This window comes from Osmia lignaria, chromosome 14, assembly GCF_051020975.1.
Source record: "Osmia lignaria lignaria isolate PbOS001 chromosome 14, iyOsmLign1, whole genome shotgun sequence".
Lineage (NCBI taxonomy): Eukaryota > Metazoa > Arthropoda > Insecta > Hymenoptera > Megachilidae > Osmia > Osmia lignaria.
The window spans coordinates 5,684,962-5,708,161 of NC_135045.1; the positions used below are offsets into that span (position 1 = coordinate 5,684,962).

The window sequence follows — 23,200 nt, forward strand, 5'->3', positions numbered from 1 at the left end:
ATTGTTCTGATGTCTATCCCTATTTTAAAATGAGCGTCATAACTTTCACTGATCTCTTCCCCTTATTTCTAGCACATACAGTGTGTCTCATTTTATCCTAGCCACGCAATTATCTCCTGAATTATATATTATTCAAAAGAATGTTTCAAATAAAAATATATATAGTTTATTTAAAACAAAAGGTCATCTTGAAATCTTGAAAAAATTTAGTGGTCAACATAAGACGTCTCTCTTGAAATATAACTAATTTTATTTGAAATATACTCTTTGAATAATGTATAATTTAAGAGATAATTGCTTGGATAGATTAGAATGAGACACCTAGTATGTATGCAGGACACTGATGAAAAATAAGAATTGTTGGCATCGGAGATAGCCAGCAACCTTTCCACTATGCTACCGCCACAGTTCGTTGTAATCCCTATTTTTCCGACTCTTCTTATTGCAGTAGCCGTTCGTTAATTCCCTGCTAAATAATACTTCTGTTGCTTCCAGTTATAAATGCAAATCCCCTTTTTTCTTTTACTGTTTCAGGATTAAATTTGTAGAACCAGTCACCGGTGAGCCTCATGGGCATCAACCTATTAATATTCTTAAAGTAAGAAGGCAAAATGAATCACAGGAAAACATAATTAATCGTCATGAATATAGGAATTATCAAATACTATGTAAATGTATAGAACGCAATGAACCAACCTACAACTTCCAGATATCCAGTTTGACTCTTCATCGGATCGGTATTTATCTGGCACATGTAAGCACCTCGATCAGATTCGCGTACTTCACGTATGTGTAAGTGCCAGGTTTTGCGTTCGGTGTGCGTCACTCCGATCCTGTGATTCTTCGTGATTACATGATTAGCTATCGTCAAGATTGTTTGTGTGTCTACTCTGAGCCACGCTACCTGCAAAAGAACAATAAAATAATACATTTAATGAATTCCTAGTTATTTAGTGGCATTGTCATTATTTTAGAAATTTAGTTTAATTTCAACCGACATTAATCCATGCAAAATCATACTGCTTTCATTGTTAAAATTAACAATCATAAGACGTTCGTACTGTTTACGTGTAATTATTAATTATTAATTTTAATTTCAAAGTACAACAACCCTTTACCCTCAACCTTTCTAAGTAGCACGTTTGTTCCATGTGGGGAACATTATATAAATTAGTAATTAGACACTAAAGGAATAACCGCTTTTCCACAAAGGGCGAGAAAATTAGTACCTAGAGTAGGTAAAAGCTCTCAAGTGCTTACAGAACGTATTTAAATCAGGCTACCACATATTACTTGTGTCTGGAAGGCGTACTTAAAATTTAAAAAATTGACACGTTGTCTGCCATATTATTAAAGATTATTATTAATCTGTTAGTAAAAATATATAATTCTAAAACATGCACTTAAGATATTCTATTCACAATTTTTAAATGTTTCAACATTTTAGTTGAAAATTTTCCTTTCTTCTTGAAATAAAATGTTGTAAACTGTAAAATTTTCAACAGAATTAAACGTGTTGATGAGAATATGTGTAGATACATTTGCATGTGTAGATTCATCGTATTCGACGTGTGAAAGGTACGGGATAAAAATCCATTTCAATTTAGTATCTCTCAATGTATTGAAAAATGATGTTCGAATAGTAACAATAGCGGCGCGTCCGTCGTATTTAATCAAGCGTCAAACAATCGTGCACACTGAGTTAACTGAGCGACAGATTCACTGAATTATCCACGTTCTATGTGACCACAAGTGCGAATAAAACGCTCGCTATTTCAGAGGCGTCATTTTTCCCTAGCAACTGGTCCCCCGATTCCATCAGAATACTTTTCCACCCCTCTATAACAGCTGTATCGCTTACGAGCATTGTGATACGAGATCTTACGACACCATGGAATTCTTCTCTTTTCTTAGGCTGCAATCTACCGAGAGGAAACTGAATTTTGAAGATTGTATAAATTTTATAAGGGCAATTCTTGGAAAGGGGAGAAACTACAGCACTTTTCAAAGAATAAATGGCGGGGAAATGTTTTGTCTGGTTTGATGGGTTTTATCTTCTTGTGGAATTCGTATTTCTGAACTGCGAAATTTTTACGAAATCTTATAGAGAATTAAGAAAAGTATATTGGAGAAGTGAGATCAGAAAATGAAATAAGGTTTGATTCTAGTGATTCTAAAGTAGGTCACATCGGTTATAATACAAGGTGGATAACGGGATACGTTTCGTCTGATGGTCTGCAGACTTTTATTATCGTACGCTCGTATTTTACCAGGATTATGATAGCGACGTGGAATGTAGCTGACATTGGCAACTTGTAGAAATGCATTCAGAATGTTGCCGAACTGCGATTATTTCAACATTGAACTACTCCTCTTTCATATCCATTTATTTATTCTGAATTCTTCAACAAGAATACAAAATATGAAAACTAAACAGCATTATATTTTTTTTATCGGCAATTATCTCCTTTGTAGAGTTCTAATTGTTTTTTCAAATAGTCAAAATGTAATCAATCCAACGTGTATCCAATGAATTTTCAAATCCAATATTTTCCAGACTGAAACTTCTATTTTATTCTAAATTTTTTATCTATTCTTTCATGCACAATCACTCTATTCAACTCTATTGTGTTGTACTATGCACATTCAGATGACTTCAGCTGAACTATTGTATTCTCTAATCCCCTATTAAAACAATTTACTAATTGGTAGCATGTTTAATTCTTTTCTGCTCGGAGAATTCAATTATTCAATAGAAGCTGTATTGTAATCTAGTTCACTTCCAATTACATGTTCATTCATTCAATGTACTTCATACTAAAAGATTTTCTACAGATTATACGATTACCGCGTCGTCTGCTTGTTCTCTTTTGTAGCTAAAGACAAAGGGTTTTAATACCTTAAGCTTCGTTTCCCACTTTCATGCTCGTGAGTGACTACATCCAACTTTTCATAGAATTCTTCAAAGTGACTCGGTGTCGTTAGTAATAATGAAAATGTGTCGCTAGGTATTATTTATTATTATCTGTTGCGAGGTATTATTTCCTTGCGTTCTTGTTCATTTTTGATTACTTAAAATCATTTTTTTTTCTAGGGATAAATATAATTCTTAATAATGTATTAATAAATATAAGAAATATTCCATTTCTGATTACTTTTTGTTCCTTGATATATCTTGATTTACTTACATTTTAAAAAGAAAGTTCGGGTCATTTTTGTAATTCTGCTAATATGCTTGATTAGTGATTAAAAGTGCCATTGAGATTTCTGATGAAAATTGTTTGAAAAATTTGACAAATTCGATTCCTGCGGATATTTTTTCCATTTGATACTTAAAAAGTGTTTCACTTAAAATTTATCACAGAAATATTTTCAGTTCAATTTAGCAGAAGCATTTTGCTGAACGATGAGTATCGTCTAGATACCTTTAAGAATCACGTTTCACGAAAATAGCTGTTATATTTTATACCAAAGGTACGAGCAAAAGTAACTTCTTATTACCTTTTACTATTATTTTATAAAGAAATGATAAAAAAGTTTTACAGTAAACGAAAAGTAGCTAATGCGACTTATAATGAGTGGTACAAAATTGGAATAAGTAATAACAAATCTGTTGATTAAAATATTTATTTCTAATTTTATTTATTTGTCTACCCATAATATCCAGCAGCATTGAGTATTAATTGTGAAAACATGCTTCCCCTCAAATAAATTGAATTCAATGAAATATGAAGCGCTTTCCGTAAACAGTATTAGTATAAAGAAATCGAGAAAAGATGTTGACCTCAAAATGAAACTTTCAAGAACAAATTTTCATTGCTTCCGCAAGCTTCGCGTTCAGCTGGCGCAGTTTCAGCAAAATAATAACGTAACATTTCACTCGAAAACGATCAATTTTTTGATTTGTGCCGAGATTCTTTGAAAGTTATCGCAACTGATATTACGATAAAGATTGAACTTTCTTGTACAAGCTTTGAACTTGAATTACACACCTTCATTGTAAAATAACGATAGAATAGAAGTTCCCAATTGAAAATTTAGGAACCTAAAGAAATAATATTGATTTCATACGAAGTACTAAGTAACAAGAGTCATACAGTAATTAAATTTTAACGATTCCTTATAATTTTAAGCTTCTAGAAATGTTCTAGAAATTTATTTTTAAGGAGTGAATCGTCTCCTTGAAATTGAAAAGGAAAATTTGGTATTTTTCAGTTGTGAAAACGTCTCTTTGTCAAAAACAACGTTACTTCCTTCGCTCTGCTAACTCGCAGAGTTAGGGTTTTCTTAAGTGTCGACTTGACATTCGGGAAAAATAAGTTGTACAGAGTTACATCCGGTGAGCTGGGTGTTCAGCAGCTGTTTTGTTCAATTTCAGAGGAAACTTTAAACCGATACGTAGCTGTGTCTTCGAGATAACCATTTTTCCTATAGATACAAGGTAGCTTCGATTAATGTGTAATACCGAATGTGACACCGAATTTGTCTTTGAAACTTGCCAAAACTGTCTTTGTCTAAAAAACGATGTCCCTCCCAAAACCGACTTAACAGGTCGAAGCAATATATAGGACCCTGCCTATCCATGAAATAACAAATGGAAATGATCAATAAAATTAACATAATTAACACAAACTTTTCATGAATGTAATATAAGCCTTGAGAAACAAATTTTTTTTATTTGGAGGTCCTTATAAACATGAAATACTTGTCGATTGCCCAATATCCCCTTGTCTTAAGACGGTACTGGTTCCTGTAGCTAGCAGATTAAGGGGAGTCCTAAGGGGGGCTACAGTCCCAGGTCTCACTTTGCAAGGGGCTCCAAGCATTTGATTTAGTATGTCAAAAAATATTGGTGAAATTTTTTTAGTGTTGCCCTTTTTCTTTACAATTTCAATTTTTGAACAAAATTTATCTATCAACCCTCGAAGGTTTGATAGCCCGAAAAATCTTAACTTGGTTCTCCCTGCAGCCAACTACCAGTTTCGACGTTTGCATCAATTATTTACTGCGAATCGAGGAATAATCAGATTAATTAAAAGCTAGCACAAGAAATCATGACTGACAGTGAATTTATTTAAACTACATGCAAACTGAATGCACGTGTTTCCTGGAGGCAAAAAACAATCAGTAAAATGGTCAACTCCGAAGCAGTTTTATCCATTATCACGAATATACATACATCCGTATTAGTTGTCACATTTCGTACACAACATTGCATTTCATTTTCGCAACGACGCTGTTTAATCTACGAGAAACGTTATTCACCATCGACTTTTTGAAAAATCGATTTCCTCATATTGTGTCCCATCGTAACACGCTAGGTATGCGTCCAACTACTTTCTGCTGTTCTCTTTCTACCGTCGGTTTAATAAATACACGTGCCGAGCCAGTTTAACACAAAGTGATTGAAATTTGTTTGAAACCATGTTTAACGCTCCCAAAACTGTCCTCGCTTCCTTCATTTAAATCACTGCGAAACGAAACAAATTGAAGCTTGTCCAATTTAAAGGCAATCTGAATAACCCCTTAATAAGTTCACGTTAATTTGATTAAAATTTCGTTCATTTCAATAATTTCATTCGAAAGAGAACGAGCACTGCGTTTAATATTGAAAAGCAATTGCGTTTCATTATGTTGAAAATTGCTGTTTTATTATTTAATCGTAGACGTCGATCGTAAGTTAATATCCAAGAATCGTATAAAAATGATTCTCTTACACTTTCGTTTTCACGGATGACGCGATCCTGTCCATTCGATTTTCAAGATTAAATACAGCAGTGCAGTTTTCGAATTTATCCAAAAAAATCTTTTAATCTGATAATCGTTATTACTCGGAATTAACGCTATTCACTCTATTTTTGTGAGATTGCTCTAGTTGTTTTAGCAACACAATTCTTTAATATCCGAAATGGACCTAAATCCGTTTCAGGTGCGCTCGTGTGTGTTCTATGACATTGGCCAGGCTGGTATCGTGGACAACTAGCACCGTTACCAATCTACTAATGGCGCAATGATACGTATACTTGTGTCTTCTCGGAGAAAAGCGAGAAAGAAAGAATGCGTTCCAGTTAGTGACTGCGAATTCACCAGTTAAATCCTTGTAACGAGGCATTCACGAGCTGAGGATGAAAAGCATACGTGGGCGAACCAAAATCTCGTCATAAATTACTTCTGTAAATCTTTCAAGCATTTCATAAATCGTCAATGAAAATAAAGATAATATTATTTAAGAAAAATTTAACCCACTTTTCATTTGAGGTATTAATTCAATTCGGAAAGACTACAAAAGCAGCGGTTAGATTTTACATAATATATCTGTTCGCTTGCTTATTTTTCCAATTAAATTTAAAAAAAGGAGCTGCCAATACAGTTCTTCATTTCGATGCAATGCAAGTTTACGTATCATTATACGAGGATCGTTATTCAGAAAGGTCTTTTCAATCTTCGTAATTGTTATTCCCATTATGAAATCTTGCAAGGTACGACTGATTTTTGGCCAAATATAGAGTGGTAAAATTTTGAAACGTTCAGGAGGCGGACCGGAGTATCATAATGATGAGAAAGTTAATTTTGTTAGGTGTGACAGGAACGAAGTTATACATGGAGGGGCCATTCACGTGACGCGGCAGTTAAGAGGGTTTAGGGGGCAACCAGGATCGGAGAAGGATAGCAAGGGTGATGTAAAGGTGCTCTGTGTTGGTACACGTGGATGTTAATCAGAATAGGATTTACATATGAGGCTCGCATTACTCGGTAGCCGAGCACATGCACCGAGAGGAGAAGATAACGGCCTCCGTGGAGAATGGGCTGGCTGTGCTAACGTGAGCCACCAAGAGTCGCGCCCAAGCCTATATCTGTAATAACGTCCCACCTAAGGCATAATTATATATTGCGTCTAGGATTATTGCTGCATTTGCACTTCAGCCTACAGCAAATATCGATTTTACAACCGCGACATTGTACCAACGCCTCATTAACCACCCAACACTACATAAATCACTAATTACTATCATCAACAGAGTGCGCAGCAAATAAGTTAAGAGGGAATGGAGCATAGCGTTTATTAGAATTACAGTTTGGTCGGATACGTAGAATGTGATCAGACGAGTGAAATAATTGTCTACCATTTGGTTGACATCTTCGAATTTTGACAAATTTCAGTATATTCAAAAGGGTTATTTGAAAAGGTAGAATATCATTTTAAAAAGTGTTGCCAACAAATGTAAGTACTTTTAATATTAGTACTTTGAAATTGAATGTAAACCTAACTTAAAATAGTAGACTTTTAACGCAAGGCAAGATTTTTAATAATATTTTTCTTGCTTAAACATCGAAACGAGCACCGGTTTTCATACTAAAACATACAAATTCAAAATTAGCCATTTTCAATCTTACAATTAAATTTAAAATGCATAGAACTACACGTTGAAACGAAGAACAGTACAAAAGGGATAGCGCTTGGTAGCGTCTTAATCTTGTTTTGCCGGAAATCAAGTCCTCGAATGGCCTTATTATTTGGAAAGTTGGAGATGAGTATTATAATTAGTCGTACAAGTAGAATAATAATACTAGCCCTTTCAGTTCTATGGGCGAGTAAAGATGTCTACTACGTGGCATACTGGAAAGAGTCGGAAAAGGTGTTACACGTATAAGTAGTATAAGTAGAAGATATTTGATAGGTCAGACAAGGAGTATAAAGGCACGTGATTCGTAGGCGGCCAGGCAAGTAATATAGAGCAGGATAGGAAGGTGGTACCGTACATATTATATATACATAGTATGTGTGTAGTCATAAAAGCGGAATAGGGTTACTAGGTCATCAGGCAAATAACGTTGCCAAACAAATAGTATGCATAAGTATCTTTTTATTTCTCTGAACATCGAGAAGATGCTTGGATCTAGCAGTTTTAAAAACTTCATTCAGTTTTCTAATAAATATTCTACTTTACCTCTACGAAAAACTGAATTTTGTTTATTGAAAAAAATGTGGGTTCTATTTTATGGCAATAAAGCATCGTTTGCAAGATGAGAGCATCGTATGTGTAGCGTAAAGGAAATACCTTTACTTTCGTAAAAGCACATTAAACGCTGCTTTTCATAGACCCGCGAAAATGTTAACCACGATTACGACAAAGTTGCTTTTAGTGGCGAGTGCTCTTTTTTGGGTACCCCTTTCTATACGAAAAGCTCAAGCCTGTGAGTAAAAATTCATTCGTTCAACGCATTGTTAAACATTCCATTACGATACACGTCAGGTTTTAAATACTTTAACAGATATTTTTCTCATATTCAGACATACCTACTTAAGAAGAATAACAACTTACCATAATTTGAAAAAAAAAAGAAAAGTTATTGAAAAATATTTCTTTTATTCATGTTTCTTTAAAACAGCGTATCTACCTTTCCCTTAGAGAGTTTATGGAATTTCGTTTTCGCCGACCTTCCTTGACACCTGTCACCGAAAGATTGTTTCCTTCTGTTTAGTGAAATGAATTTTTTGCGATATAGAAACACTACTACATTGCGTTCAATCAATATTTATTTATATATGAATGATAATATTGGTAGATATAAAATTCTTATCTTTATATCCTATGTACGGGAGCACATAATATTCATAAAAATAAAATTCTTCCACTTCAGAGCGGAAAGACCGTAATTCCCGTCACCATAGAAAAGCATCGCGAAACTGAAAACATTTTCATGACCCTGTTAAAATCGAACGAGCTGGCTTCCGGGTTTCCAGCCAACCTTCCGCCCGCTCAGTTTATATCCCGGAAACGAATCGTACAGCTTGTTACTGGAATCTTACGACGAACAACGATGCGGAGACCGGTAGCCTAGAAAATTACGTGAAGAAGAACCAGGCTATTAAAATATTCATCGCGCGTAATGGAATGGCCGCACTAATTTAACTAGACAGGGAACGATTTCACAGACACGCTCAGTTCCTTACTGCTTGAAACATTAACTTCTCCTTTGTGCAGCGCGAATTTTCGTTCTGGCATCGATCCTTCAATCTTTCATTTAATTTTATAAGAACAAAGGAAACTTTATTTTATTAGCCTTCCCTATTAAATGATATCAGTACTATCGTGGTTATATTTATAAAAAATAATATTATCAATATGGGGCAATTGTCACCAATTCCTTTTGTTATTTATATTTGGGCCTCAAAAGATTCTTTTGATATTTTAAATCCTAATTTAGAGTATTTTTTTCATAACAATCATTACTGAAACTTCTTACTAAATTCTAAATTGTCCTTCAAGGTAATTTTTAACACAAATTCTGATAAACCTAATTTGTAGATAATGAATAAAAGAAAATTTTCACACCGAGGTGTTAATTTTCACTTTAATATTAAGGAAGCAGTATAGAAAATTCAAATTAGGAGTCCGACTGTAACGCCTCTCCCCTATGTACCGAGTAAAACCTTTCTCTAATGAAACTTAGGTTTGGTCATCAAACGAGCTTTTTATGCAGGTGATAATCAATAGTATGATCGCTTTTTATGCACGTAAGTGACCCATTTCTCATCTTCAGCTACCAAACGATCTCATATTGGCTCATTGTTATGCAAATAACGAATTTCTCTTATAAACTTACTCATTTGTTTTTTACTGCAGTGATAAAAGGAGATAGAACAATAAGAATAGCTGCATAGAAATGGTGAAATTATGGCGGGAATAAAACATTCAACGAACTCTTTGAGATACCTGCTAATTGCATAACGCAAACCATATGCATTTTTGCAAAATGTATGAGAAATTAAGTTTGAATCACGAAATTCATTGTTGAATTTTTACGAAGGCAAAGTTTTAAATGATGAAAAATGCATGCAATAATTTTGATTAATTGCTTACTGGTGAAACCTTAGAAACGTGTTGCTTGATAATATGATAATTGTTACCGTGACGGACAAGTGTAATAACTTTTCCGTGGGAAAAGTGCATTTTCACATCCGTTAAATCGTATTCGGTAGGATCGACGCAAACATTATTCTTAATCTATCACTGCGCCTCTTTCCTAATGTACGTATAAACATTTCTGTGTATATCTATACTTCATTCACACCTCTGTTTTATGCAATAGAAACATTCATCTTCATTCTTTCTTCCTTTGTCCGAATCTAATGATAATTAATTGGCTGCGAGATTACTTCAACGAATACAAATCTAAATTTGCTTCAACGTTTAATTACCTGAATATTTTCAATAATTAAATTATAATTGCCACATTCCTTTACTTTATTAACCGACTTCGTTTTATTTTAATTTGACGAGGTTCTATTTTAATAACTATATATCGTAATTATTATTTTGTTAATTTAATTTTAGTTCGGAATGAAAATAATGAATATTAATTATATGAAGTTTTAATGACCCAAAATTTATATACGTTATTGCTATCATTTCAAAAAAAAATTCTTTTTTTCTTAGTTTTATTAAAAATAATTAGAAAGGAAACGTAGTGTAAATATTTAAAAGTGTCAAACATTATGGACAATATTATCTTATAAGACATTTTTTTCATTTTCTAAATTTCACACTGTTCCTTTAAAAATTATATATTGAACTTTAAGTTAATGTCCTTATATGTTTGAGTCACGATTTATCCTGGCTCCGCTGTTCAAGGGTTAAAGATCGAAGAACATTTTTCCACTCAGGTAAAATAATATGCCATTTGAACATCCATTTTGAAGTAATTTTATTGAAATAACGTCAAGGTCTAGTGAGAACATCGACAAAGTCTAAGAAATTCTTTTTCTTCTCTTTGATTCCTTTCTTCCTTTAAATTGACGAGACTACGTCTCAGATTCAGAAAGGCTTTAAGCTGTATCGAAATTCATTGCTATCGCTAGCGGAGAGCAGTTTTTTGTCTTCCTATTGTTCTTCGGTTGACAAGATAATAGGAATTGAAAAGGCGGCGAAACGAGATCGGGATTCAATGTTCCCAGATCGTACGATTCTTTCACGGAAGTAACGTTCGTACCAACCACGTTCACGGTTAATGTTCCGAGAAACGAATAATAAGACAATGACATTTCGCAGAGAATGGAAATCTTTTACGTTTGCCTTTCCACCTTTTTACGAGCTATCCTTTCTTATTCGCTGACGTTTTTAACCTTAATAAGTTAAAATGTAAAAAGCAACATTCATCAAAAGGTACTGGAAGTTCAATAATTGATTCTATTATTTGGTGTTAACACATAAATATATTGAAAATATTGTGCAACTTTAATAATCATTGCTACTGTTTAACAATAAACTATACGTATCGATAATCTTTTTAAAATTTAAAATAAATTAAAAATTTTAGATATTAATTTTGAGAAGATTATAAAGAATTGAAATTCTGATGATTTTTGATAATTTTTGAATATACCAGAAAAAAAAATTTTGTAATATTAGAATAGAATGAGAGAAACTGAAGTTAGTATTACAGAAGTATACTTTATATAATCACATTATAAAAAGGTTTCCTTCTCTCTTAACTTGGCTAGAGCGCCAAAGATATGAAATTTTTAAGGCATTGTCCCGAAACCGTAGGAAATTAACGAAATATGCATATGATGTACTGGGTGTTCAGCAAGATCGCTACAATATTTTAGGCGTCTCCTACAAAAATTGAACATTAATCACTGCCCGATTCGCTACACTAAAAATCTTTTATCGACTAATTACGAGTTATTCGACAGAAGTACCTTTGTCTTTCATTATCGAATTTAATTATCGAAAAGTAAAGGTAACCTCGATTTTGTATTGAAAATAATATTTTTGTAATTTTTTTACGATCAGGCATCGATTAATTTTCATCTACAATATTTTTTTGTTAAACTACCGGAAGTGTCTCAGAAACTGTAGTAATTGCTATACTGAACACCCAGTATATGCACCTTAATATGGAATAAGGAATATGTCTCCTTCCTTTACCGGATTTTAATCGTTAAAAGTAATCGTTTCTGGCACGAAATCCAAGGATAGAAATCATGAGACTGTTAGCCAACGTTGGCCAACATTCTATTTGGTATCTGTTCTATCATAGACCAACTTTAGCCAATTGAACCAATTTCGCTTATGGTATCCGCTACTTTAACCGAATTTAACTGTGCCAAAAATACATTAAATGACTACAGGTAATGACGAGGAATATTGCGTTCATAATCAATATTTGCTTTTGGCTAAATATTAACACGTTAACTTCCACTACTGCATTCATATTAAATATCATTTGAATATTTGAGTTGCCATATTTTGTCTAATAAGAAAAGAAATAATACTGAATAAACTGTAATTAAATTTATTATAATTAATTCTATGATTCTAATTAATTAATTTCCAAAATCTATCTCTTTAGAGCTTTAAGTTACAAGTGTTACGGCTGTTCATGACTCATTACAAAATACTGTTCAAATAATTATAACGATGACAAAGGTGATCAATGGTGTCCAATATTTACTATCGATTTCCTCTACGGATTGCTGGCTGCACGCTAAACGACAGGAACAATTCGCGATCGCTTTCATGTCACGGATATTTGCTCGTGAATAATTAATGAGATTTCCTTAGTGACTGCGTGCACGGATTTAGATATTCCAAGATACCACCGCTGAGAAGGAATTAATCCCTATATCTCAATATCTCGATAGAAATACTTTGAATCCGATCAAACATTACTACCTCGTTTCAAATTGACCGATTAAGTAGAAATTTACATAGAGGATAAAATCTGTATTATTAGGAGTAATAATATCATTTAATCTGTCATTGAAAATGAAATTTGTTTCCATTAATGTGTTACTTATGAAAGCCTACTATGTTCGACACTGTACAAAACCCATTACTGAATGACTTCCTCGAAAGAGTTGAGTTTTCCAAATAATGGATAAATGTAACAAACAGAAACAATCTTCTCCAATAAAAAATTCAATGTACATCGATATCAAATTTTAATGCATAAAAAGAACCGAAAATTTGAAATGTGAACATAGGTACAGCTTTACGTTCCATATATTTGTTATAACTTTTAATTGAAACGTTTATGGACATTTTGTTATTTTTCCCTACAGAACACATTAGCAAAGTTTCTATGGAAACCTCTGGGACATTCCATGTATTCCTAATTGGAATTGAAATGGGTTTTTTTCATTCCACTTTTTCAATACCATTCAAAAAACAGAATAATTGGAAATATTAAAAACTGTTAAAAATAACTTGTGTATTATTATGTTATTCAATTTCAAAGAAGTTACTATAGATTGCATTAAAAGTAAGATGTAAATACTTCGAACATAATTAAGTAAACCTGATATAACACATTTAATGCAGTTGGAGAAAATAATGGAGGGAAACACTTTCTTTTGTTAAAACCAATAATTAAAACGAAAGTTCTGGTGACTCGAATAATTACGCTCGTTCTTTTGGTATTATATAATCACTGTCGTTTCTTTACTTCTCTGCGTCTCCTGCAGAACTTCCGCGAAACTTTCGTACGTGTGCAAGATTTGTAATCAGACACTTTTAATTCGTCTGCAGTGTTGTAGTTGTATCTATGTATCTCTTGAATTCATCCCACACTTGACCGTATAATGAAGTAGTTCGCAACGAAGATCGTACCGTTCCTCTATTAAAGGATCTTAGTGGGGTACTGCATATTAATGAGGAAATTAAGGACGAAATGGTATCGGTAGATTCGCAAACGGATCAGACGCTTACGCAAATGTTAATGACCGACTTGTGAAAGTTGAAGCTTATGTTGATAACAAATCGTTAATAAACGAATTGAACATAATTCTACCATGTCAATGTTTAGAAATATTTATTCAATACAATTTTCAATTTTTTATTTAACAAATTATTATAAACGATTCCACTACAGAACGTCCCCACTAATTTATCCATATTGATTAAAATGTCACAATATTTCATTAATACCATTAATACAAAATGACCGATTGTCAGTTGCAGCAAACACTGGATCAGATTAAAATTCGTTTCGTAATATCTTCGTTTTTTACCTTCGAATTCAATGGAACATATATTTTCAGATATAAAAGGTAAAAAGACACGGGCAGATATTGTGAATTTGAATTGCTGAAGATATTAATCAATTTCTATGGTATTTTAATCAAGCGATGCATTTTTCTCGGGGGGTCCTATAAAAAAGGAATCAGACACAGATGAATTAAATATTCAAAATGTGCCGGTGCAGAAGGAATTTAATTATCTGATAGTCGCTTGATCTATCCGTCCAACCCGCAAAGAAATATATGACCTCTTCCCGCCGTGGTTAGAAGTCAGACCAGAAGTTATCCCTGCTACCCTCTGCTATGGAAATAGGAACAGTTTTTATAGTATACTCAGCGATTCGTTCGGTGACTTATCATTCTTATCTATTATACGCTAGCCAAACAAGGAACTGCAAGAAAATAGAGTGTAAGTTATTATATCGAACACTGGATACTGCCAGGTATTCGTAAACATTTTTGAGGGTGCAATTTTATTTTAAATTCTAATATAGAATTTAAATGTAAAGTATTTGGTGGCTTCTGTTTAGAATGTGTTTTCTTCTTACTGCTACTGTTTCAATCTTTATGGTCAATTGAATAAAAAAAATAAAAAAAAACCTAAACGAAATTGTTCTAATTTAGACAAAACTGTTCCATCTAGAAATCTTCTCAGAAAGTAACAGAATTGGAGACTTTATTAATTAATTAGATTTTAAACTTCTAATATTTTTTGGCTCACCTAAAATAGTTCATTGCCCTGGATCTGATTTACATCTTTTTAAATCCCACTAATTACTTCATTAAGTGTAGGAGATTACTTCAGATCGTGAGAGGATTAGTTTCGTAGTTCGAATCTCGGATAGCAATCTCGGAGAGCAAAAGTGTCGTCGATTCTACAGTTACGTAGAAATTATTGTCCATTATAACATTACCATTAGTCGAGATATCTTTACATTTAATTAAGCTTATAAAATCAGAGTTTCAATCGTTTGAATAATATTCTAAGAGAAATTTCGTTTATCTTCTGGACCTGCACTGTGATATATATAGAAGAACAAAATGAAAGAATTAATATTTGCATAGCCCTGTGACAAGAAAATGCCATCAGACGTCCAATTAACTGAATAAAATCTGGTAATCAATGATAAATCTTGACAAGGGTCTGAAGAGGATATAGACAGAAAATTCCGATTTATTAAAATTAATTTTAAGTTGACTTAAATATAGACGATATTTGCCTGGTTATGTATAAATAAGGTCAAATAGGGCTTAAGTTATTACCCCCAGAAGAGTTAATACTGATTTAATTCTTAAACAGCGGAGCCTGAGTCAATCGCGATCCAAACTTACGAATTATGTACAAGGATATTAATCTAAAGTTAAATGCATCATTTTTAAACGAAAGAGTTTGATATATTAAAACAATAATTTTTAAAGGAACAGTATGAAATATAGAAAATGAACTAATGTGAAATACAAAATTATATTAAAATTGTGGCTCTCTCCAGGGTCCGCCGTTGGAGGGTTAAATGAATAAATAAAAATGTATAACGAGCAAAATACACTTAACTGCTCATATTGTAAATTGTAATCCCATTTTTAAACAATTTTAATCAGTTAAAAATATATTAGTAAAAAAAATGGCAACATTTAACATTTTGACTAAAAATTATTCTGTTTATGTTAAAAATGATTTACAAATTGCTAGGAGCGTGTTTAATAAATGAACATTCCATAAACATTGCATATGTTTGTATTTATAAATGCACGTCCATTTCATTCCGACGTACGCATACGAATCGAAAAATAAGAGGAATTGCCAAATCGGTGTATTAAACGAGCTTAACGGAGCAAGAATAATTAGGATGTTGGCAATGCGCCGAGGGCCATGCTTGCAGAACAGATTCGTGCTGCACTTTGCCCATTACACGCATTGTCACCTTCGATTCTAACACCCATTTCACATGTTTCGCATACCCATACAAAATATTGACTTACTGAAATATTAATCAACCGATTTTATATGCATCCTCTCATTCATTTGTTCTTGTCTTGTTACGGAGCTAAAGTTTGTGTTCGCATCTGCTTCGATTTTACTGCAACTGATTTCATTTTGTTTTTTCTAAATTATTTTAAACAGGTATTTTAATTTCTAAGTTTAAATTACATTTTCCCATAGTTTCAAGTTCCTTTAAGTTTCCAAGTTGCTAAATTTTCCCTGTCAATAGAAGATGGGCTCTTTAAAGCCCCTTTCAATACATAGCATACATTTGCCACAATTGATTGTTTGAAAGGCAATATTTCATGCTACTCATTACCGCGCACAATGCCTTTGTGATTATGCGTACGTCAAAGTAGAAACAGGAGAATCCTTTGCATTAGGAAGCTTGTCTTAATTCAATTTCGAGCATGCATGTGACGGATATTTACTTTCTGACATGAATAGAGCATCCAATATACAATATTATTTCCTGATACTGCCATGCGGGACTTGTGCTTCCGTTATTAAACGCTTCATGAGGAAGGTACATTATCATTAACCCTTCCTGTCATTGGCGCATTGCATTAGAGCACAAAGCTGGACTCATAAAATAGTTTCGAAATTTAATGCACAAGATGTTACATTAGAAAGTAGCTTTCTAATGAGGAAAAAGTTTAAAAAATATTTTATCCACATAAAGTTGAATTTGATCAAAAGTTATAACAAGTTTTTAATATGCAAACAATTAATAGCAGCACAATTTCTCCTCCATTCTGTTAATTAATACAAGAATTCATCAATATTTTACAGATATATAAATAATCACACTCGAAAATAAACAGCTTTTCGAAAAGTTTCACACGTCATCTTGTTTCGTATTTCAATTTCCTCCTTCAAAAGTATTATCGTCGGATGTGTTTAAATTCTTCGAACATTTCATGCAACAGCTTTAAATGTAGGGCATATACGTATGAAATGAAATAAACGAAGCGTTGAAAACACATATTTAACAAATAAACGTTACAACGAGTTTCCAACGTTGAATGTTCGATTCGCTGTAAAAGTAATTGGCTCGTTTCTCGTCATATATCTGCGGTGGCAATGTTTCTCGCAACTGCGACGATATTCGGGGATTTCTCTTGATTTTTAAACGTATTTCTGTAAATGCTTTGTTTACAACAAACTAAATGTAAAAAAGAAGTTGATAGCACGTGCTATTTTACATGTAGCAACGTTTCCATGCCCTCTCCATCTTCCTTGATACTTGCATTCGAATTGATATTTAAGTTGACATCGAAGTTTTGGTATCTATTTAAAATGTTATTTCGTAGGGAAAGCTAAATATCATATAAAAGGAACATTTCGTTTTTTGAATTTTGCTACTCAAGGTGTTAAGTGCAAATTTTCAGAGAAGAATAGCAAGGAACATTCAGACAACGACTGCAGCGTGGAAAGTGTTGAAACATAAGAACCAAGGAAAGCCTAAACGTTGTATTTTACGACATCCAAGAATCCTTGCGGAAGCGTAGCTCATATTTTTCCAAATGAATTTCGCTTGTCACGCGAAGAAATACGTTTCCTATTTCAAGCGGTCCATGAACGAGATTACCTTAGTCCATCCTCGTAGAGGAACAGTCTAGAAAATGTGTGAACGAATAGAGAGAGGACCGAAAAGGAAATGCGTTCACCGCGACCAGTAAAGTTTCCGCGTGTGCTGTTCTTTAAAGCGTAGCAAATCTCCGACAGATTCTTTTGAGTATTCCAATGAAAATTATGCACAGGGTGTTCTCGCAATAATGAAGATTTATAGAGATATTACTCAATAAATTTCGAATATTCTTGGACTCTTATCCTTTTGTGCTGTATTAAATAATATATCTCTTTTGAAATTGAAAAAAAGTCAAGAGACCCTATTTTAATTTAATTTTGTATTTTATATTATTTTCATTTCCTAAATTTTACACTGTTCTTCTCAAAATTATTTTTACAATATAAGAAACTCCTTCCTTCAAAAATTACACATATAACTATAAGTTAATATCCTTATATTGTTTTGTTGGTTTGGTTTTCGATTGACGCAGGCTACTCTGTTCAAGGGTTAATAAAGAATTAATATATTAAAATTTTTCAATTTCTAAACATTGCAACTTAATTGCTTTATTTACATTTATACACAGTATTTTTGTTGCAATTCAAATTCTAAGAAGATTTGATCCTTTTTTAGTTAGTTGAGGTATGTGCGGTATAAATTGTACTGCTATGAATAAAGAAGTGTTACGTTTAAAAAACAATTAATGAAGTTCCCTATTCCCCTTTCCATTCTTATGAACATTATTCAAAATTTCACTACGACAAGGCGTTATACTGCCTACCTATAGTTTTCAAGATTATCTTGAAAGTTATAATTAATTAACGTCAAACAACACGCGAATCAAGCAAATGATTTAATATTTGTCAATGATAAGACTGTTGTTAATATTTAACTGCACGCTTCAACTCTATGCTTGTTCATAAATCATTGTTGGACAGCACTCCTTATCATGCATATAAATGCATTTCAAGCGAAGCCTTAACTGTTTGTACGTGTTAAAACTATACTCTTTTTCTACGAACCATGATAAATCATGGAACAACGCCTTTAAAACAGACCCACGCAAAGCGTTAACAGCCTGCATTTACCCTTCAGTATTAAACTTATTATGCAAACATTTATTTTCATATTAAATATGTATAAGACAAATTAATTTCTGTTTATTCAATTTTTACTAAAGATATCTTCTTTGTTGAAAAATCACCGATTATTAGTTACGTATTAGACATTTCGTTTTGTAATAATAACAGCGACCGTCGTTACCCCATTTTCGCTTACTACAGAAATCTGCTTTAAAATGGAGTGAGGTTTACGGGATTGAAGAAACGACTGGTTTACAGAGAAAAGGAGTACTTTTTCTGTGGGACAACACGCTGGTCCACATATTGCACAATCAACACTTGAAACCACTGAAAAATTAGACTGAGAGGTTTTGTGGTATTCGCGTTGTAAACTTACATCTCTCCTCCAGATTTCTTTTTGTTTGGATCTCTTAAAGAATCATTACGGTGCAGTCAAGCTTAACAGTAAGGAGGAAGTCGAAACAAATGTCCAAAAGTGGCTTGGACTTCAAATCGAAGAATTTTTTGCTGCTGATATAAACGAGTAGTGCAATAATGGGACACGTGTATGAGTTGTAGAAGGAGGTTGTGTCGACAAAAAAATTCTTAAATTAATTGAATAAACCATATCAACGTTCTTAATATTTTACAATTTTCCTATCTATTTAAGGTTAAAACCCTTTTATGCGCCTCCGAATGCGATGGATAAAAAATAACCAACGTTCTGGCGTTTTCAATTTCAATATCGGAGATATACGCTCAGCTTCAGAACAGAAGATATTGTCCAATCAAGCTGAAATTTTGCACACGTATTACTGGTGTTATAAATGGATAAGTTCTTTCCACCACCTAATACGATCCAATAAAACAAAAAATGGTGGTTTTTTACTCCACCATAGTGTACATCGCGTTAAATATTATTACCCATAATTAAAGATAAAAAAAGCTATCTAATGAAATTATCAACATATTTTAAAAGTTTTTAAGAGCAGTATATATTCGCGGCGATAATAATACGTTGTTGGTCTGATTAAAGAGGTATCCTTGGTATTTTAACATCCGCGGGATTGGGAAAGTGGAAACGTGATAGGGACAGCTATCGTCCGCCGTGAAACCTAATCGTGCAATATCCTCGCTTAACCTGGCATACTTAAGCTAAGTCGGCTCTAAGTCTGTCAAACAAACAGCTATCCAAATATTTGAACTTCATACATGACGCTTGAGGTCCATTGAAAGGCTTAAATTCTCCCTAACACTGTTTCACTGTCACGCGATTATAAATTATTCTCAGAATTCTATTTAGATGTAAATAATGTAAAATCAAGCAAAAAGAAATTGCTCCATTACGAAAATTTTAATACTTTTTACTGTCTTCGAATCAAATAAATAAATAATCTGTTCCTTTATGCCCAATTTTAAATTCACACAATTAAATAATTCAAATTTCTTTTTTCCCTATCTTTAATTAAAGCAGGATAAAAATAAAAGAGAATAAACAGCATAAATAAATATAGTTAAATGTATGTTTGTTCCAAAATAACAAAAACCGCAATTATTTTTGCATCAACCGAACATATTCATAGCTTTTGTAAATGTTTAAAATAAAAGCGAGTAAAATAAAATTGTACCACGTTGATAATGACTGCAGGTGTTAAATATTAAATAAAAAAAAGCTTTAAGGCAGTTGTACTGAAAAATAATAAAAATTATACCAAAAATAAATAAAATAAACAATACTGTTTATAGTGTTGATAATTAATCTAAAGGTTGAAACGGTTCGAAATCGTATTATAATTTGTTAGAACTCGAAATAAAATGTCTCGTCATTTTCTCCACCGATGTATGTACTTATTCACGGACGGACATTAATTATGCAACTTCGTATTTGTAGGTTCTTGGTCTCGTATCTTGTAACGCGTACCATGCTGCGTTTAAGTAGATTTGAATTTATTTAAATAAAAATTACACTATACCACCGTTCGCTTCCTCTATTTACCTTCATTTCTTTTCCTCTTTCATTCCGGTTCCATTTAAATTTCATGCCAGCCACGCGTGTTCCAAGCGAATGTGTAAATACCGTTCAGGTAAAAAATCTGTTCAATGCAGTCGCGCAAATTGTTTCCAGACCAAAGTTGTGGATTGTTCGAACCGCTTTCAAGCGAGGCATAGTAGAAACTTTTTAAATTAAACCCCCGTTGTTACCAATGATTTTATGATCTACAGGTGTGTAAATGAAACTTTTATGATTTTACCAACACCGTTTATTTCGATTTCGCAACTTGGTGACCGATACTTGAATGGCATAGCATGTAATTCCCACAGAAACACAATACAATAATTGCTTTTCATAAACAAGGTTTCTTCGTAAGCGTAATGCCAAAGAGTAATAAGAATTACTTATTAAATTCTTTAGTCTCAATAAAAGAAAATAGGTACTGTGAATTACAGATGCAATACTAATTTTCTGCAGTAACAATGTAGAGGGCAATATTGAAAATAATATTTTTTTAATAATTTTGTCACTGGCTTTCAGTTTGCGTAGATAAAATGTTATGCAAGGCAAATTTGCAAAAATCGTGTCAATTTCTGATATGCAATTTAAATACAATTCAACAATTTATGTCAATTTGATAGCTTGCATAATAGAATTTAAATTCAGCAATTTCAAATTTTGTTGCACATTGCACGTTTTCGAGATATATTGTTGAATACATTTTTCATTCCACTCTTGAATTTATCGTTTTTTATACCCAATTGTAAGGATCTCTGCATAAACCTTCGGACGAATTTACTACAATAAAGTAGAAAGTAATTAAACATTACTAAGCGTGTTACGGTTTTCAATTTCTGACGAATGTCGATGCAAAATTGCAAGTAAATCTCCCGAGTAAAAATTTCACGATACCGCCAATTTCTTTCGCACAAACGGCTTTCCACGGCAGCAATTCACGATTACTCAATCGCGAATTAACGAAATTTGCTTACGCTCCAGTTTTTCGGCCACAACGTTCGTTGATTGCTCATGCGAGAACTGTAGCTTTTTGTTCTACAGATGCCGCTGTACCAGCTAAAAGTTATTAAATAGAATCGATTCTTACGGGAGCACCGCTCAAAATTCGGGTCACCGATTCCCCTGCAATTCTATACGGACATATACGTTCGCGTGCACCTATCGGATGCCTCAAGCAATAACTAATAAGAATAGTACTAATTGAGGCATGAAAATGATTATAATTTGGAACGACTCGACGATCTGAATGCAGCACGATTTTAAATTTAATTTTCTTTCAATTAAATTAGGTTTAATTTACCGTTCAGTTGAATATTCGGGTATGCCAGCTATGAATAGCTAGTCACCATATTTTAAATATATTTAACAATCTAATAGAAAAACTATTATAAACGAAAAATGAATCAGCAAAAAATTACAATGTTAAAACCTAAGCCCTGCAACTGGATTTAGTTATAACTCAAACACGATATAAAACAGAAAATAAAAGAGATAAAATAATCAATTGAATATTGATAATTAATTTTCTTGAAAACAATGTCGTGAAATTTTATACCACATTTTCGAATTATCTTTGCATGAAGAATTACCCCTTTTACGTTAATTGTCGAAGCCGGATCCCCAAGCCACCTGCACTTGACGTTTAGAGTCACCGTATGATAAATTATCACTCATCACTTCAATGCATGAAAAATGGAATACTTGTAGTATTTATTTTATCTCAGCGAAAAAGTTTTTAATGAATTAGCAAGAAAATAAATCCAAGCATAAGCCTGAGAATGGTGCGGGGGTACGCGTATAGTGTGCTAAAACACCATTTTGTTAATTAAATTCTGAATTGAATTGAAATAATTGTAGAGAAACGTCGTTAAAAAGTTTCAGCGATAAGAGCTTTAGCTTTTTGTTTCGCCTATCTCACAAATTAATCATTTTGCGACCAGAGTATCCTAGTACCTTTTACGAAAAATAACGAGAGGATTTGATTTACGTAAAAAGAATATACATGCATTTCCATTAAAAGAACCGGTGCAGCTTTAAAACATCCATGCATCGTTACATTCGCAAAGACAAAAAAGTATGATTCTGAAACTACAGTCCTCTTTGATCTATCCGCCTTAATCCTCTTAACACTATTTTTCAAATTCTCGATTTCTCGAAAGAGGCCGGATTTGTTACAATAGACCAGACATCCCTTATATAGAGGTAAATTCGTTAATCATAGCGATTTAGAATGATTTTTTTTTTTTTAAAAGATAGATGGTAAATGCACGTATACAACATCGTTAGTGGAGGATTTACCTTGTAAGTAGAAAGATTTGCAACCACACAAGCGAGTACTGCTTCCCTGCCCATTGGGACTGTCACGTTTGTTATTGGCACAGTAAAACTCGGTCCTTCTGTAACACAAAGTCGTCGTTTTCTAAATATTTACACTTTGTTTGAAAAATGTCAATACCGGTATTTATTCGAAGTTATATAATTATATGTACACATAGGAGTGGAATGAAGTAATTGAAAATTCTTTTTAAAGATAAATTTGCAAAAA

At 32.9% G+C, this 23,200-nt stretch overlaps 1 protein-coding gene across 1 annotated transcript in view; it reads right to left on the bottom strand.

Moving 5' to 3' along the window:
• The window catches only part of LOC117607272 (neurotrimin), a 99,367-nt gene that overhangs the window by 16,314 nt on the left and 59,853 nt on the right, over positions 1 to 23,200 (bottom strand). The window contains exons 2-3 of the mRNA XM_076691984.1: positions 22,954 to 23,051; positions 697 to 904 (exon numbers count right to left, since the gene is read on the bottom strand). Coding sequence (XP_076548099.1) covers positions 697 to 904; positions 22,954 to 23,051 — 306 coding nt within the window. The remainder of the gene's footprint in view (positions 1 to 696; positions 905 to 22,953; positions 23,052 to 23,200) is intronic.